Source organism: Cherax quadricarinatus, chromosome 66 (assembly GCF_038502225.1).
Source record: "Cherax quadricarinatus isolate ZL_2023a chromosome 66, ASM3850222v1, whole genome shotgun sequence".
In the NCBI taxonomy this organism is placed as follows: Eukaryota; Metazoa; Arthropoda; class Malacostraca; order Decapoda; family Parastacidae; genus Cherax; species Cherax quadricarinatus.
Window position 1 is genome coordinate 18801620 of NC_091357.1, and position 18977 is coordinate 18820596.

The 18977-nt window shown below is 39.7% G+C and overlaps 1 protein-coding gene across 1 annotated transcript in view; it reads right to left on the minus strand.

Moving 5' to 3' along the window:
- Nucleotides 1–1979: 1979 nt before the first annotated feature.
- Nucleotides 1980–18977, minus strand: part of LOC128704154 (protein tincar) — a 127122-nt gene continuing 110124 nt past the window's right edge. The window contains exons 6-14 of the mRNA XM_070099170.1: nt 18507–18624; nt 17293–17481; nt 15439–15651; nt 13695–13901; nt 12813–12961; nt 12491–12659; nt 11173–11307; nt 10299–10462; nt 1980–9569 (exon numbers count right to left, since the gene is read on the minus strand). Of these exons, the coding sequence (XP_069955271.1) occupies nt 8666–9569; nt 10299–10462; nt 11173–11307; nt 12491–12659; nt 12813–12961; nt 13695–13901; nt 15439–15651; nt 17293–17481; nt 18507–18624 (2248 nt within the window). The 3' untranslated portion in view covers nt 1980–8665. The remainder of the gene's footprint in view (nt 9570–10298; nt 10463–11172; nt 11308–12490; nt 12660–12812; nt 12962–13694; nt 13902–15438; nt 15652–17292; nt 17482–18506; nt 18625–18977) is intronic.

The following is an 18977-nucleotide window of genomic DNA, read 5'->3' on the forward strand; positions in this document are numbered from 1 at the left end:
ATACATATAATAGTTGTTAGTAAGCAGTAGGTAGAAAAATTGGGGATTTGAAAAATTGGGGATTTGCCATCTTTTTTAAAGAAAATTTTTGGTGGGAGTAAGAGTGAATCAAGAGCAACACATAAGACGGGTTACTGTGCTGAGGCAGCTTCCCGCGCTTGTGTTCCATTCATAAAAATAAACACCAATAACAGCTAATCAGAGACACTGTAACATAGGACAGTATTACCCTACTGGGCTTGCAACAAGATCGCTGATTGGATGCCTGATGTAAACACAAGAGTTTCTACCAATGAGAGCTCAGTAAGCAGCAGGAAGCCCCACCCCCCTCGTGAATGACGTCACCATAGTTCAACAACAACCCATCTTATGACTTGCTGTTTCAACTCAGCTCCTTCATCACAAAATCGGGCAGTTTTTGCAAGAAAATCATGATATTAAAATTAATTATATTAAGATTTATTTCTCACTTTCTTACATGAATATGCAGTATATTATAGACATAAATAAATACATACAGTATAAAAGATTATGAAATTAAATATAAATAATTTAAATACCAAAATGTTTACATAGTTTCACATATTATTGATATATAGTTTGTTGTTCTTAATTGATCAGCAAATACATTTATTTATACAACAAGTACTGAATAGCAGTACAGGTTAATAGTAGCACTAGTAGTAGTACTTGAAGGAACAATAGCAGTAATAGTGGTACAGTAAGTAGTACTGTTAGATGTGATAGTGGTAGAATAGTAGTGCAATTATAATAGTAGTACTACTGTTAGTAGTATTACTGGTATCAGTTGTAACATTATTAGTAATAGATATAAAATAGTACAGCAGTAGTAGTGCTACTAATACAGTAGCACTCATAGTACTAATACAGTACAGTAGTAATAGTAGCAGTAGTAGCACCAGGAGTAAGAATAAAGTAGCAATAGCAGGATGTAATAGTGCAGTAGTTATTGTAGTAACAGGACTAGTATTTGTGGAAGAATAAATAATAATAGTACAGTACACATGTAATAATGGTTATTAATAATGAAAAAGTAGGTAGAAGAACCAAACAAGTTTGGGTGGGGGATTACCAACATTTTTTAAGAAAATTTTGGTGGGAGTAAGAATGAGTCAAGAGCAACACATAAGACGGGTTACTGTGCTGAGGCAGCTTCCCGCGCTTGTGTTCCATTCATAAAAATAAACACCAATAACAGCCAATCAGAGACACTGTAATATAGGACAGTATTACCCTACTGGGCTTGCAACAAGATCGCTGATTGGATGGCTGATGTAAACAAGAGTTTCTACCAATGAGAGCTCAGTAAAGACAGGAAGCCCCGCCCCCCTCGTGAATGACGTCACCATAGTTCAACAACAGCCCATCTTATGACTTGCTGTTTCAACTTAGCTCCTTCATCACAAAATCGGGCCATTTTTTTTGCATGTTTAGGGGACAGCAGGTGTAAGGAAATACGCCCAATGTTTCCACCCGTGCCGGGGATTGAACCCCTGACACTGTGTGAGGCGAGAGCTTTGCCAACCGGGCCATAACTACGCGCTAAACCCATGAGGGCCATACAGTGCCTGTATGTGGAGTGGGGGGAACTGGAGCACAGATCCAATTCCCTAGATCAAGAGCCTCTCACCAGCATCAAGGAACTTCCCTTGACTGGGTTTAAAAGACAGATGAAATTTGCTCATTGTATGACCTTCATGGGTTAAGCACTTAGATACAATTATAATAATAATAATAGTGCTATCATTAGCTCAGTAAGAGGCAGGATGTCTTCCCCTCTTCTGGATGAGGTCAGCCCAGGTGCTCAGGGGTCAACAGGTTTTATATCCCATTAACCGACCATTTGGGTATTTGTATTTCTGTCTTCAGTGCCACCAGCTGTATAAATAATGTTGAATTATGGATGTTATAGCAGAAATTCAAATATAAATTATTTTGATGGTTCAATCAAAACAAAATTTGCTTTCATGATCATTTTACTGATACAAGTACATTAGCATTATGCTGCACAAACAATTACATAGAGATAATCTCCCTATAAAACAATGAAAAAGTATAACGTTTATATAAGAGGCCGTCTCCGGGAACCTCAGTGTAAACAGGCACATATACATATTTTACCAATTAGACAATTTACATAATTATAAAAATAATTAATCTAATTATATATAATAAAATGATATAGTACTAGGCAATTTACCATTTTAAATCTTTGGGGGACTGCATAACCGCCAGTGGTCAAAATACAGCTTTGTAGTGACTGACAGACTAGATGGGATATCTAAGCAACTGATAAGTATTAAGAAATTGGTCCTTAGAGGTCATATGTTAGAAACTTCAGTAATTTAATAAGCCATGTGATTCACCACTGAAGCACATTCAGATCACCAATATCTACAACACAAATTTTTTGCTCTCAAGCAGGGTGCTGTCCGACCCATATGGGTTCAACGCTCTCTCGTGAATATAATAATAATCTCGAGGAAACGATATTGGCTTAATTACAGCATTGTACTGTTTGTTACGGAGGATACCAAAGTGGAGAGGCAGATTTTTGTACGTAAGATTAGCAAACATGGAAGTTTTACTCTTATTCCTTCTCTTCAAGGGAGGCTAGTATGTCCTGTATGAGCATGGCTCTTCCTCATGAATACAATATTCTCATTCCACAATGATTCAGTGTGCTTGTCATCTTCAACAACTGAGGGTAATACCACACAACGTGTAGGAGCAGATCACAGCTCCTGACCAATAAAGACAATACCTCAGTAGAGAGTATTAATCCAGGACAGTGTAAATGTGCATGATTTTGTTACTGTGGCAACTGTTTATATGGGTTTAAAAATCTGTATTTCATGATTCAGTTAATATTTACACATGTATGCATTTATATCTGCAGGTGTACTTATACTATATACCATAAACACGTGCACACTCATACTCACTTGTGAACACCATAAGTGCACACACACACATGCACACACACACACACACACACACACACACACACACACACACACACACACACACACACACACACACACACACACACACACACACACACACTTATGAACACAAGTCGTCACACACACTTGTGCTGATATGACACTAGGCAATAGTTGACAAATAGTGGTAGCCTGATAGAAACTTTTAAAAAAATTAGGCAACAAACTAAATACTAAAGAAAGAACACCATGAACATGGCACTCAACTCCTCCAAATATAGAGGTAATCTTTCACATATGCATTCACTCTCTCTCTCTCTCTCTCTCTCCTTCTTTCAGAGGTTAACAAAAGCCTAAAATATGTCAGACCTATGATAGAGTATGCAGTGCCATCATGGCATCCACAATTGGTGAAGCAGGTTCAGAAACCTGAAAAAGTCCATAAATTTTGCAGGAAGACCAGTTTTATAGCTGAGGTGATATAATTGTGAGGAAAGAATAAAGGAACTGAGCCTTAGAACCAGGGTTGACTTGGTTAAAATTTACAAGATATTCAACAGAATTTTGCAGGGTGGACATAGAAAAAAAAACTGCTTAAAATGTTAGGTATAGTACAGGGCTGAAAGGGTTATAGATGGAAACCAAAAACACAGCTGAGGCACTGGGACATTAGGAAATACTTCTCCAGTCTTAGCATGATAAGAGGAACAAGCTTGATGAGGAAGTTATGGTGGTGGTAAATTCCATACACAGTTTGACGAGCAGGTTTGATTGAGGAACTAAGAGGCCATGAATCATTAGTACTGGGCAACTGTTAGGTGGCAGGGCGAGGAGCCAAGACTCGACCCTCACAAACAATGTAGTGAATACACAGACCTTATACAATATTGTAGAGGCAAACCTCAGCAATGAGCATAAAAAAAGAAGCACAGAGGAATCCCAACACTAGAGAATAGGACAGAAGCAGAAGAACTCTGGGTAGTTATATCATCTCAAGCAATGGAGGGAACAAGAAAAATGATATACAATGGGTAATGAGAAATAAGGTAATAGGATGGATTAGTGTAAACAGTATTTGAATAACAGAAAACAAAAGATTACAGTGAAAGATGAAGTATAAGGTGGGAGTGTAACCAGTAGAGCATCCCAAAGATCAGTACTGGGACTCATACTATTCTTTTTAATGTATACAAAGGGCTTACCAAAAGGAATAAACTTCTAAACATCCTTGTTAGCAAATGATGCCAAAATAATGAGAATACAAATAGACGAGGATGGTAGAAGGGTGCAAAAACCACAGTAACAAGATTGGAAGGAGAATAAAGACAAGAGATAGTGTACCAACTGGATGATAAAAATCTCTTGTAAACAGTCAAGGAACACAAAGACAGCAATAACAGTAATGCATGCTAAGCTCAGGAATATAAGAAGGGTATTCAGAAACCTTTGTAAAGACACACTCAAGACATGAGATTGCTTTTTTGAGTATGTTAACCAGTGAGACTCACCTAGTCAGATACAAGGTCTAAATGAGAAGGTCTAAAGATGCACATCCAGGCTAGTGCCAGAGGAATTAGTTATGAAAAAAGTTAAGCCTCCTACCTCTGGATGACTAAAAAAATGAGAGGGGATATGATCACAATATACAAAATATTCTCAGATACAGACAGGATAGACAGAGGCAGACATTTTATCAGAGAACTAGAACAAGAGAACATGGATAGTAACTACACACTCAAACGAGCCACAGGAATATGCGAAAACACTTTCTCAAGAAAAGAGGGAAGTGGTATAAAAGTATGAACACTTACACAGTACAAACAGAATCCACGCAAGGGTTTAAAAGTAGAGATGACAACATTATTACGTGTCGGTTAGTTGAAAATTAGAAGACAAAGCCAAGCTCAACACAGACAAATTCAAGTTTGGTAGGTAATAACAACTAGCCAAATAGAAAACTACACACATACATACTGAATATCATATTATTTGTGCACTGTTAAATAGTGAACTATGTAAATCCTAACTTCTTCAGTGGTAGATGAGTCTACCAGACACTGCTAATACTTCTTGTTACCAGTGAAAACCTAGGGGCACTTATTTTAGTGATACCCAGAGCAAATTGTGAGGTACCCAACACACACACATACACACATTAGTCCACAATAACCACAATTATTGCCTGAATCAGAGTATTTGAGTGTATACAGGAGGGCCCTGCTCATACAGTTCTAAATATGGTGCTGGTTGTCCTTCCCTTACACAACTGTTGTGGGAAAATAGCGACCAGGAGGCCTGGTCACAGACCGGGCCGCAGGGGCGTTGACCCCCGGAACTCTCTCCAGGTAATAACGGAAGAGCAGCGGTAAAAGCACCAAACATAATGAATAGCGACTCCACTGAATGCCACCAAAAACATGGAACACAGAAAATAGGTGCCGTATGCAGGGGCCCTCCTGTACTGAGCTCTAATTTATGCTTTATATACACCATTACCATTATTCCTTTGGTTTTTACACAGGATTAAATGCAACTACAATCATAATATTTGGCACATACAACACCTTGGAAAATAGCAACCGTCTTTTCTAAACATTTCCATAATTAAACTAAAAGTTATTTATTTTTTTATCTTACCATAATACTTTACTAAGTGTTTTTGTTCTTCATTTAATCTTTGAATATTTATACTCAAAGAAACTTTCAGAACTTCATGTTTTAAAAATGTGTTAAAAAATTATTAATCCTGAATAACCCACAAAGAGATAGAAACTCGGAAGATTCACTGATCTGTATATTTTTTATTCGTTTCTTGGATCCTCATCAGCTGTATATTTCAATTCCCTTCTGGGATCGAAATACAGTGGACCCCCGCTTAACGATCACCTCCCAATGCGACCAATTATGTAAGTGTATTTATGTAAGTGCGTTTGTACGTGTATGTTTGGGGGTCTGAAATGGACTAATCTACTTCACAATATTCCTTATGGGAACAAATTCAGTCAGTACTGGCACCTGAACATACTTCTGGAATGAAAAAATATCGTTAACCGGGGGTCCATATACGGATCAACTAATCTCTCATGTTTCCATCTCCATGTGGGTTATTACTCCAGATTAACAAGTGTTCATTACACTTCAGTTATCCACAATTATTAAGTCTTAGTGGAAATACAGTACCATACCAATGTGTCAAACATACTGTACATCTTGTACACAGTCCACAATACAGTGGATACGTGTCAATAACTAGAATCAATACATGATGATAAAATGCTACATAATATGTACAAACTCATTTATATACACCAGACTAACACAAACCTATGGCAGATGTACACATACTTCATTCTTTGGTTAACCAAAAAAGCTTACAAATCAAAATGAAATAGCGTAGACGTTAATACTGACACCTGCGAATGTGATCCCCCTTAAGCAGGGGTTATTCATATTTAGTCCCAAAAAAATTATAAAATTACTGCTGTAGTAGTACTAAGAGCCCAATAGATACCTTGGAGTGGAAGGTGGTACCAAATTACCAGATTTGTGTGTTTTTTTAATGTCTTCTGGTGGGTACCTCCACACCACACTAACTTAGACAACAGATACTAGATGATAGCTGATGATAATGATGATCATTAATAATGATGATCAACTGTTGATGATGATTAGTGATAATACTGATGATAATAATGACAATGTTGATTTATAATGATAATGTGTGAAGTAAGACTTATATCAACATCTTCAAGTAACAGAATTCAGTATCATATTTCACAAAGTCTTCCACATCTGCACACGCTCACTACAAACATCTTCGGATAAAAAAAAAAAAAAAGGTGTCAGATTAATTCCAAGTTTGTGCTAATGCAGGGAACAAGTTCCATCACTAATGCAGTAACTCACAAGCGACTGACATTGTTTACATCTAATACTGATAAGACTTGTAAGATGTCATGTGATCTGAGTATTTCTAGATCAGATTTACGTTATGCATTTAACAATTTGAACCGTAAGTACACTACAGAAGTTCTTGTGTGAACAGCGTCAGCTGCCAATGCCCGGCTGTCTTCAAGAAGGCGCTAGACAGGCACCTAAAGTCAGTACCTGACCAGCCACCTGTGGTTTGTATGTTGGGTTGCGTGCAGCCAACAGTAACAGCCTGGTTGATCAGGCCCTGATCCACCATGAGGCCTGGTCTCAGACCGGGCCATGGAGGCGTTGACCCCCAAAACCCTCTCCAGGTATACTCCATGTATTACGTAAATGTCTATAAAACATAGTGAAATAAAATATAGTGAACTATATGGAGAGCTCACTGTGATTTGCTCATAAATAAAAAAATTACATGGGGAATTTTAGAGTGAAAACAATGTGTGAAGTAACATTTTACACAGACAAAAATGGAGATTCTTCTTTAAGTCATGATGAATACCATAAATGAATGTGTATATTAAAGTATTTACAACTCAGAACAATAAATTACAATTATGTGTGATGTAAATGGTTTAGAAAACTCAAAAGTTGAATAATGAGACACTTGTGCAATATTAGGGAATTTTTAATGAGGAAACCTTCACTAGTGAGTAAGTTTGTCAAACCAATACAGAGAAGAATCTTCTCTGTATTGGTCTGAAGCAGCCACTGGCTGGTAATAAATTCCCTCAATAAAGATTCCCAAGTGTCTCATTCTTCAATACACAATTATTATAACAATTTTGAGTGCAAAGACTAAAATATTGATCAGAGAGAACCCTCATAATTGCACTGAGACATAACGCTTTGTGTTTCCCTAACACATTCCTTATTCTACAGCTTGTCTCATCCCATAAGACACAAATTTACTAATAACAAAATATATGACAAAATGACTCTTTTGCATACATGCCATCATGATATGTATGTACCTAATTAATGATAAATTTTGTGTCTTACAATATGGAAATAGCATATTCCTCATAGGATACGAGAAAGGGACTGATCAAATCAGCTCGACTGATCCTTCGCCCCTACAATTACAGTCACCAGGAATGGACGGTAAAATATTTCTGTATTTTCTCCAGCACATACGAAGAGTAATAAAAAAAAAAAGAGCTCAAATACATGCAGTGAAACCTCTGTGAGATTTAATTGTGGAGTCCATGTTGACATTGTAGTATACACTGTACAGCTTTTGTTCCCTAGTCTTTTACAACACTGGCAAGACTCAGGTAAATAACAATGTGAGTTACAATACCATGGCTGGAACAAGTTACAATATCATGGCTGGAACAAGCTACAATATCATGGCTGGAACAAGTTACAATACCATGGCTGGAACAAGTTACAATACCATGGCTGGAACAAGTTACAATACCATGGCTGGAACAAGCTACAATACCATGGCTGGAACAAGTTACAATACCATGGCTGGAACAAGTTACAATACCATGGCTGGAACAAGTTACAATACCATGGCTGGAACAAGTTACAATACCATGGCTGGAACAAGTTACAATACCATGGCTGGAACAAGTTACAATACCATGGCTGGAACAAGTTACAATACAATGTTTTTGTTCTTATTGGATCATCACGAAGTAGTAGGTCTTAATTTGATAAGACCAAAATGTCTGCTTAAAGACTTATCTTTGCTTTGAGAGTTAGTGAACTCAGTCAAATAGCAACTTTACTCCAAAAAAATGCATTTCTACTTGAATTCACACGTTAGTATTATAACTGGACTCTCGTGACAAGTGTGAGAAACCTCCAGTTGTGTACTTTGGTACTGCTCCAGATGATCTTAGACTAACTGAGCGACTCACTGGATGTCTGGATGACCCGGTGCCATAAATACTACTAGCATCCCCTAGGTGCCCATAAATCTTTTGACCGGTCGTACGGCCATATATGTCTTGCAGCGAACTCTGATGAGTTGCGCTTGAGGGCACAGCACCTTGAGGGATTGGGGGTAGGGGTATCTGTGGAGCCTGAGGTAGTTTGAGAGATCCACTCGATCCAGTCACTGTGCGACCATACATACTCTGTGCACCGTGTGAATTAACTCTTGGATTTGAACGATTCATGTGTCCATAGATATTCTGTACACCACTAGGCGTCTTATGGCCATAGATAGGTTGTCCAGGAGAGCTGGAGGACCCTGGGTGTTGGGGAACAGGCGAGTTACTAGAGCTATTACTGCCACTGCTGCCATTAGCACTGCTGCTGTGGTACCCACTTGAGTTTGTTGATTGGTTACTGTTGAAGCTGTTCTGTGCAATGGCCATTAAATCTTCATTTAGAGTCTTCTTCTTAGCGTCTTGCTGCTGATCAGTGAAAGAGGTCAAAGGCCTCGTGCCATAAATTGGATCAACTGGTGGTTTGATTTCTTGTGTGAGGTTTCGCTGCCTTCGAATAACAACAGTTGATTCCGAAGCTGGGTACAAGACAGCCGCTGGCACAGGTGAGACTGTTCCAGCAGAAGCATTTCCTCCAACACAAGTGTATCCGTAGATGCCAGGAGAGGAGCCCATTGATGGACGAGGCATGGACATGGCCTTTGCTGAAACTATCACTTGATTAGGATCAGGAGGCAGCTGGGTCAGGTCATCCACACTATTGGACCTGCAAAATAAATATAAAAAAATGCATCATATAGCAGAATACAACAGTTAATTCAGATTATTTATTCATTTCAGTTACTTGTGAGGATTACAGGATCTATATATGTTATTTTGTTTTCCTGACATCAGGATAAGGGCAACCAAAAGATAAACTGAAGGAGCTTAGAGCTCATTCAGTTTAACTATAGAGCTAGTTCTGTGACACACGTCTTTGTCTTTACTGAAATAAGCATATCATGTGATACAAGCTGTCTAGAAAGGCAAATTATACGTTTGTCCTTGCCTAGATCGCTGTACTTAACATGGGCTTTGAAACAACTACTGTTTACTGCGGTTCTGCATACCTCACAGCCTTCTAAATGCAGCTTTTGTCAATAAATTATCATAGCATGGGGAAGTGGAAAAGAATCCTTCCTCCATAAGCCAGGCATGTCATAAGAGGTGACAACAATTCCAGGAGCACGGGGCTAGTAACCCCTTCTCCTATATAAATTACTAAATATAAAAAGAAAGACTTTTTTTTTATTCTTTTTCAGGTCATTTTTCCTCAGTGGGAGATGGCTGATGAGTTAAAAAATGTTAATTTAACACACACTGCTTTGTAATTACCCTGATATACTGGTCTGAAGTGCACCTTTAAGTCTCTAAAACATTAACTTGTTAACAAACTATTCATTACTTAGGAACACTGTGAAAGTGTTATGACAGATTTGGTTTCCAGTTAGTTCACCTGTTCCTCATAATGTCCGTTGCTCCAGAATGCACTCCAGACTCTTCAGAGTTCTCAGGTGGAGTGTTGGAAGATGAGGTCGACACCGAGTCACTGCGTTGGGAACGGTCTTCGTGAGCCACGCCAGAATCATTGCTGCGGGTGCTGCGTGGCGTCATTGGGCCCTACGTGAAAAAGAAAAAAGTTAAATAAATGAGAGGGTACAGACAGTAACAGTGCCATGAAAATTTGTGGTCATTAATTTCTAAGGCTGCGTTGTAAAAAGGCTGTCTGCTACTGTGCTTCAAAAATTTACCAGTTGTGTTTTAGAAATGAAAAATTATATTGTAACCAGTGAAAATTGCTGCAATAATTACAGTACTGGCTGTTGCCTAAAATTTATATATTGTATATATTTATAAAAAATACAGGTATTTATGTGCATTCAATAAGTATCTGGGTAGTAAAACTTGCTAACCAATGAAGGAAAGCTCCAATACACGAATAACCCGCACGTAAGAGAAAGAAACTCATGACAATGTTTTGGTCTGACTTGGATGATTAAGACTCATGAAATCGTAATAACATGATTATAAAGAAAACACCCGAAATGGGCAGGTTTTGAACTCACAGCAAGTGCGTCGTAAAACTTATGCACTGACCTAGAGTTTTATGACTCACTCGCCGTGGGTTCAAACCTTACCCGTTCCGTGGTGTGGACCAATAACTAGCCACAGTATCACAGTATTTCATTTTATTTTATTTGTGTATTGTTCCAGTCACGGTATTGTGCCTTTCTGTTCTGCGCAGGAAAGTTTTATAGCACTGCGGAAAAACAAAAGAATCAACACAGGTAATGACTGGTGATATGATGAAGTAGTATATGACAGTTTACCTGGGACTCTAGATGATGTGAGGGTTGGGGACTACGCATGTGGAGATGTTCAGCATCCTCGTAGTCAGGTACAGTACTGCCAGTGCCTGGCGCACCACACCGTCGCTCCTCCATGGCTCGGTGGTACGCAAGAATCTAGAAAAGAATAAAGATAATAAATTCATTATTAAAGTGTTATTTGAACTATAGATATATAGTGTGAACAGGGTAATATTTATTATGGGATTTAGGGAAAAGAAGTTAGCTGGCTTTGAATCCTGGAGGTGGGAAGAGCAGTTAGCTGGACCTGAGTCCTGGAGGTAGGAATAGCAATTAGCTGGACCTGAGTCCTGGAGGTAGGAAGAGCAATTAGCTGGACCTGAGTCCTGGAGGTAGGAAGAACAATTAGCTAGACTTGAATCTTGGAGGTAGGAAATACAGTGCCTGCCCTCTGAAGGAGTGGTGGGGATGTTACAGTTTGGAGAGCCATCTGACCTGTGATGTCAGCATGCTTTTGGCAAGACAGTGACTGAATGAGTGTTGGTGAATGCATTTCCTCTTTTATTTGAGTCACCCTTCCTAGGTGGGAGATGACCAGTTGTGTGAATCAGGAACCGAGAAATGAGAGTACAAACCGAGTACCTATAGAACAGACTGTGAGGTTTCAAGGGTAGTTAGTACCTTGATACTAGTTACACCTTTTAATCCAAGGAATTAGAGCCATCCTCCCCTTGGAACTTACAGTACAAAATACAGCCTCTCCTCACTTAGCGATGTACTCGTTTACTGACAACTTGGACTTACAACAGGCTCTCTGACCAGTATGCATACCTAAATAATATATATCAGAACTCATTTCCTGTATTCTTTTTATTAGAATACAAGTACACTACTGTATAAACATTTAAAAATATATTAGAAATGTTATAAATGGCACAAAGGTGACATTAAAACAATATAAAAAATGGATGGCACAAACCCACTACCATTATTGTACGCTCCTCACTTAGTAATGAATTCGTTTACCGACGTGGTCTTAGGAATGGATCTCTGTCATTACGTGAGGAGAGGCTGTATGTGGCAACTGGGGTTTACACTTATACAACCTATCCTAATCCTACAGAAAAAAGATTTACTAGATTAAACATGAATTTCATGGACCAAGATCAAGACACCTCAAACTTTGAACAAGAGAAAACTTTATTATTGCATATTTCGATATTTCAGCAGTTTGAAGCTTTCTCCTGATACATTTAATTTTTAGCTATAATATAAGTAACAGAATTTATCTTATAACGTGCAGAAACACACAGACTCAAACCACATGAATAATTTGTACCTGTTGCCTGTCAACATATCGTGGATTCTCTTCTTGTTGCTGGCGATCATCCTCTGTTGGTTCTGTCAGGAGAGCATAATCACCGGCTTCGTCTTCAGAGTCGGAGAGAGTCGTCACTCGTCGATAAGTCGATTCTTCAACTTTTGTGGGCTTTGTTATCTTTCCTTTTCTGTGAGGGATATTGTAATTCAGAAATCATCACAAGACATGTAAATTTAAATACTGTATTACTTTATAATTGAAAAATATTTATGTCTGTAAATAGTAACAAATACGTAAATTACAAAATACACTAGACAAATGTCAAAATTATAATATGTACCTGGGGGAAGTCAAGATGCCACCCTCATCAAATGTGACCTTAGCCCTGGGGGACATCGGTTTGTTTTCCACCTGGGTACGCACTGGCTGGCTTGGCCTCAACCAATAGATCTCTTCCTCCTCGCCTCGAGCACGCTTCTCTTGGTGAGTCTATTAAAGCAGGTGTGATCACAAGTTTGTCCTTGCTTAAGCTAGCAGGTAGAGCAGATGAGTATATTACAGTAGAAGACCTTCTGGTGTAGAGTAACATTTTATTCTAGCCTGGGAAGACTTTTCTCATAACTTGATAAAGGTCTACCCAGAGCAAAACATAATTATTAACAGAGGTTTGGTCTGTGGCAGGTATCTTTCTCCCAGGAGCAGTGCCAAATATCATTCTCCCAGGAGCAGTGCCAACTATCTTTCTCCCAGGAGCAGTGCCAATTATCTTTCTCCCAGGAGCAGTGCCAATTATCTTTCTCCCAGGAGCAGTGCCAAGTGGGAGCTAGGGAACTGTGGCCTCCCAAAAGCCCATCAGCCCCAAATAAAAATAGTAATAATAATAATAATGTTTCAAGTCCCCTAGCCCCCCTCTTCTGACCAGATTGTGAGCCCTAAGCCCCTCCAATACAAAACTTATGGAGAAGTCCTGGTTGTTTCTGAAGTTTTTCTTTACTGATTCAAGGCATACTGACAGATGTGGATGATATCTCATATTACCATATAAAATATTATAACAAAAATTTCAAGAAACCAGAGCTAAACTTAAAAAATACAGAAAGCAATCATGCAATCTTCCAATGTGCAATACACCTCCCCAATGATGGAACAAAATTAAGAAAATGACTAGAAATATAGTGATGTATTTGGAAAATTAAAATTCATCCAATCAAAATAATCTTACCTTCTGCACAACACTCATGATGGTCTTCTTTGGTACAGAATCATTGATGGCGTATGCCTTCCCCGACCCCACCACGAGCAGAGGGGTGAGGGCCTGCCTCTGTGCGTCTCCACATGACAGCTCCACATCGTTCACTAACTTGATTGAACGAGCAGATGACACACACGCTCGGGCTACCGTCACACGTAACTTGAACGTCCAAGATGACTGTTGGAATACCACATTATATTTTTAGTTTTTTAAATATTACTAAGAAAATACAGTATCTATACACTGCATACACTAAAATAATTGTTGCTGTTATCTGTCTTAATATATCCAGTATTCATCTAAATGAATCAGCATATACTGCAAGGTAGTACAGGAGAGTCCTGCTTATACAGCAGGCTAGATTCCAGGCTACTGCTGTAAAGTAAAATACTTAGCCTTTTTTAACTTTCAAATGCAATAAAAGCCTGGTAACACGTTAACACTATCATACTATCTTTCTCCTTGAGCGAGGTTTGCAGTCATTGGCCGCCTAGCCTATACTCTGTCTGTGGTCTTCTTTGCCCTTCTCTGATCTTCACGACTTTGCATTTGGCAGGGTTGAACTCGAGAAGCCAGCAACTGGCTTCTCGAGTTCAACCCTGCCAAATGCAAAGTCATGAAGATTGGAGAAGGGCAAAGAAGACAGCAGACAGAGTATAGGCTAGGCAGCCAACAGCTGCAAACCTCGCTCAGGGAGAAAGATCTTGGCGTGAGTATAACACCAAACACGTCTCCAGCAGTTATCAACCAGATAACTGCTGCAGCACATTGGCCCCTGGCAAACCTGAGATTAGCATTCCGATACCTAGGTAAGGAATCTTTCAAGACACTGTACACCGTGTATGTCAGGCCCATACTGGAGTATGCAGCACCAGTTTGGAACCCACACCGGGTCAAACATGTTAAGAAATTAAAGAAAGTGCAAAGGTTTGCGACAATATTAGTTCCAGAGCTAAGGGGAATGTCCGATGAAGAAAGGTTGAGGGAAATCGGCCTGACGACACTGGAGGACAAGAGGGATAGGGGAGACATGATAACGACATACAAAATACTGCATGGAATAGACAAGGTGGACAGAGACAAGATGTTCCAGAGAGGGGACACAGAAACAAGAGGTCACTCTTGGAAGTTGAAGACTCAAATGAGCCACAGGGATGTTAGGAAGCACTTCTTCAGTCATAGAGTGGTCAGGAAGTGGAACGGTCTGGCGAGCGATGTAGTGGAGGCAGGAACCATACTTAGCTTTAAGATGATTTATGATAAAGTTAATGGAGCAGGGAGAGAGAGGACCTAGTAGTGTTCAGTGAAGAGGCGGGGCCAGGAGCTGAGTCTCGACCCCTCCAACTACAATTAGGTGAGTACACATTAAATGAGCAATTAAGCTAGGTCTAAAAAATGCATATACAGTACACACAACACTTAAAATAATTTTGTCTTCAGCTTAAAGTGAGTGGTGAATATATTTATTGTAGGAAGTTTGAATAAATGAAGAAAAAGTATAATTGAAAACTGCTGAATTAGTGAATTGCTATAAAGTGAAGCGCTGTACAGTGGGGCCGGCCTCTACTGTACTAAGAATTAACTACTCTAAGTCAAATGAAGATCAGAATGCTGGGTCCAAAAGCAAGTCAACCCCCATTAAGTACATCCAACACACACACACACATGGACACTCAAGAAACCAACCTTGTCAGTACACTTCCTTGGCACTTACCTTGACAGTTAGCAACAGCCAGAGAACAATCCACAGGAACAAGTGGACAATAGAGCCAATGACCGAAGCCAGAACGATGGCATCTAGAGAACCCCGGTACACCAACGAGAGGTCCCAGAGGAGTGGTCCGTGTGAGACTCCCATAGCAACAAGCACAATGAGCGCAGCACAGTGAGGGGCATACGGTCGTATGGAGCCGGGCTCATTTTCATACTGAAAAATTACACACAGGATTTTAGTCATGCACTGTATTAGGAAATAAAATCTGTTCCAACCTAGTCATACCTGGAGGTTACCTGGAGGTTATTCCGGGGATCAATGCCCCCGCGGCCCGGTCCATGACCAGGCCTCCCGATGGATCAGGGCCTGATCAACTAGGCTGTTACTGCTGGCCGCACACAGTCCTACGTACAAGCCACAGCCCGGCTGATCCAGCACTGACTTTAGGTATCTGTCCAGCTCTCTCTTGAAGGCAGCCAGGGCTTTATTGGCAATTCCCCTAATGCTTGATGGGAGGCTGTTGAACAGTCTTGGGCCCCGGACACTTATGGTGTTTTCCCTTAGTGTACCAATGGCGCCCCTACTTTTTATTGGGAGCATTTTGCATCGCCTGCCCAGTCTTTTACTTTTGTAGGGAGTGATTTCTGTGTGCAGATTTGGGACCATTCCTTCCAGGATTTTCCAAGTGTAGATTATGATATATCTCTCCCTCCTGCGTTCCAATGAGTACAAGTCAAGTGCTTCCAAGCGTTCCCAGTAGTTAAGGTGCTTGACAGAACTTATATGTGCAGTAAAGGATCTCTGTACACTCTAGATCTGCGATTTCACCTGCTTTGAATGGAGATGTTAATGTACAGCAGTATTCCAGCCTAGAGAGAACAAGTGATTTGAAAAGGATCATCATTGGCTTGGCATCTCTCGTTTGGAACGTTCTCATTATCCATCCTATCATTTTCTTTGCACGAGCGATTGTTGCACTGTTGTGATCCTTGAAAGTGAGATCCTCAGACATTACTACTCCCAGGTCCCTTACATTATTTTTCTGCTCTATTGTATGGCCAGAGTCTGTAGTATACTCTGTTCTAGTTATTATCTCCTTCAGTTTTCCATAACGGAGTAGTTGGAATTTGTCCTCATTGAACATCATATTGTTTACCGTTGCCCACTGGAAAACTTTGTTTATATCGTCTTGGAGGTTAACCGCGTCCTCAGCAGATGACAGCCTCATGCAGATCCTAGTATCATCCACAAAGGATGATACGGTGGTGTGATGTATATCTCTGTCTATGTCTGATATGAGGATGAGGAGTAAGATGGGGGCGAGTACTGTGCCTTGTGGAACAGAGCTCTTCACTATGGCAGCCTCCGATTTAACTCTGTTGACCACTACTCTTTGTGTTCGATTTGTTAGGAAGTTGAAGATCTATCTTCCCACTTTCCCAGTTATTCCTTTAGCACATATTTTATGGGCTATTACACCATGATTGCATTTGTCAAATGCTTTTGCAAAGTCTGTGTATATTACATCTGCATTCTGATTTTCTTCCAGTGCATCCAGTGTATTAGGAAATAAAATCTGTTCCAACCTAGTCATGCACAGTATTAGGAAATAAAATCTGTTCCAACCTAGTCATGCACTGTACATGTATTAGGAAATAAAATCGTTCCAACCTAGTCATGCACTATATTAGGAAATAAAATGTGTTCCAACCTAGTCATGCACTGTATTAGGAAACAAAATCTGTACCCACTTAGTCATACACTAAATTAGGAAACTTCTGCTAGGCTGCAAGGATAGAATACCCCTAAAATTAGTCATACATCTATCACATGTACACAGTGGTTAATACTTACTGTTATGTGATATCGCTGCCGACTTTTAACCACAAAATCCGTGAACTTCTGGTAGCCATAAAAGTAAATGGCCGATGAGGACACAGTGACCACCATCACAGCAATGACGAGCAATCCAACAGTTGCTGGTAGGTTGAGAAGAAAGTTCTCCCCTCCATGCAGCTCTCTTGAACTATCACACACGTGAAGCTGAAATAAACACTGACTTAAGAACAAGTTGGGTAAAGAGAAGGCACTGCTATCAAGTCAGCAAGAAACACAGTGTTCAAGGATAAGTATATATCTTCAAACAATGAAAGACTGTCCTTAAATTGTGCCTTTCGCCATAATGGTATATTTTTCTTTTTCAACATGCCGGCTGTCTCCCACCAAGGCAGGGTGACTCAAAAACGACATAAACTTTCACCATCATTCACACATAATCACTGTCTTTGCACAGGTGCCCAGATATGACAGTTTAGATGTCACTCCAAACAGCCAATATCCCAAACCCCTCCTTTAAAGTGCAGGCATTGTAATGGTATATATACCATACATATTATGTAATCCATATTATAGTGTGTACATATATAATATGCAAAACAACCACTGTGAAAAAATAGTGAACTGCCAAACACTTCTGTGCTTGGCAGTTCACGGGTTTGATTCCCAGAAAGGGTGGAAACAATGTGAGTGTTTCCTCACACCTGTCGTCTATGTTCACCCATTAGTAAAATGGGTACCTGGCAGGTGCAGCTCGTCCATAGGAGCTGCAGGGCTGCAGTCCCCCCAGATGCTCACTGCCAGATGTATGACTTCATCAGCCTTACGCTAAAATAATTTGCAACTGACAAATATATTACAGGAAAATCTGTTGTATGTTGTTTTCAATGTAGTATTTATAAGCAAATTTTTAATTTTTTGTTGAAATGAGACGAAAAATTATTAAAATTTGAAGTTTGGTGCGGTACGACAGTATAGGTATTACTGGCGTTATGATTTGCCATTGTTACCTAGGTGTTAGTAGACTGGTGTGGGTCACATCCTGGGACAAAATTTGCCTGAAATGCTCTGCATAAGAAGGGGCTTTCTATATAGTAGTATGTCACTGATGTCAGCTATGGTCTGTATACCTTGTACATGTACATACTTGTAAAAATAAAGTTATTACTATTGTACTCATTTAGTACATTGCAGAAAAAATTCATTTGCAGTTGTTTACAGATTCTACTAACCTTGTAGAGTATGGTGAAGGCAGTGATGATGAGGATGGTGTGGATACCATTCACTATCAGTTGCAGGGAGAAGAGCAGACCAAATGTCTTGTTGGTGTGCCAGAACACAGATGGGTACCTGCAACCCCAGACCTCAGTGAGACACCAGCTTAGTCCAAGAAACCACAAAACAAACCACGGGACAAATGATTGAACAAGCCACAGAACAGGTGGGGTTTGAATCCATGGCAAGTGATCATTATTATTATAATCAAAAAGAAGCGCTAAACCACAAGGGCTATACAGCCATGGCAAGTGAGTCCTAAAAATTCAGGCCAGTGTGTTAACCACTGGACCAGGTGGCTCTAACAAGATTCATCCATGGGTTCAAATTGCACCTATTTTGTGGTTTGTTTGCGATCCTGTTATTACAATTTCGTGAGTCGTGATAGCAGCTCAGTGGTTTACAAGTGAGGGCTAATTAGCTTTGCA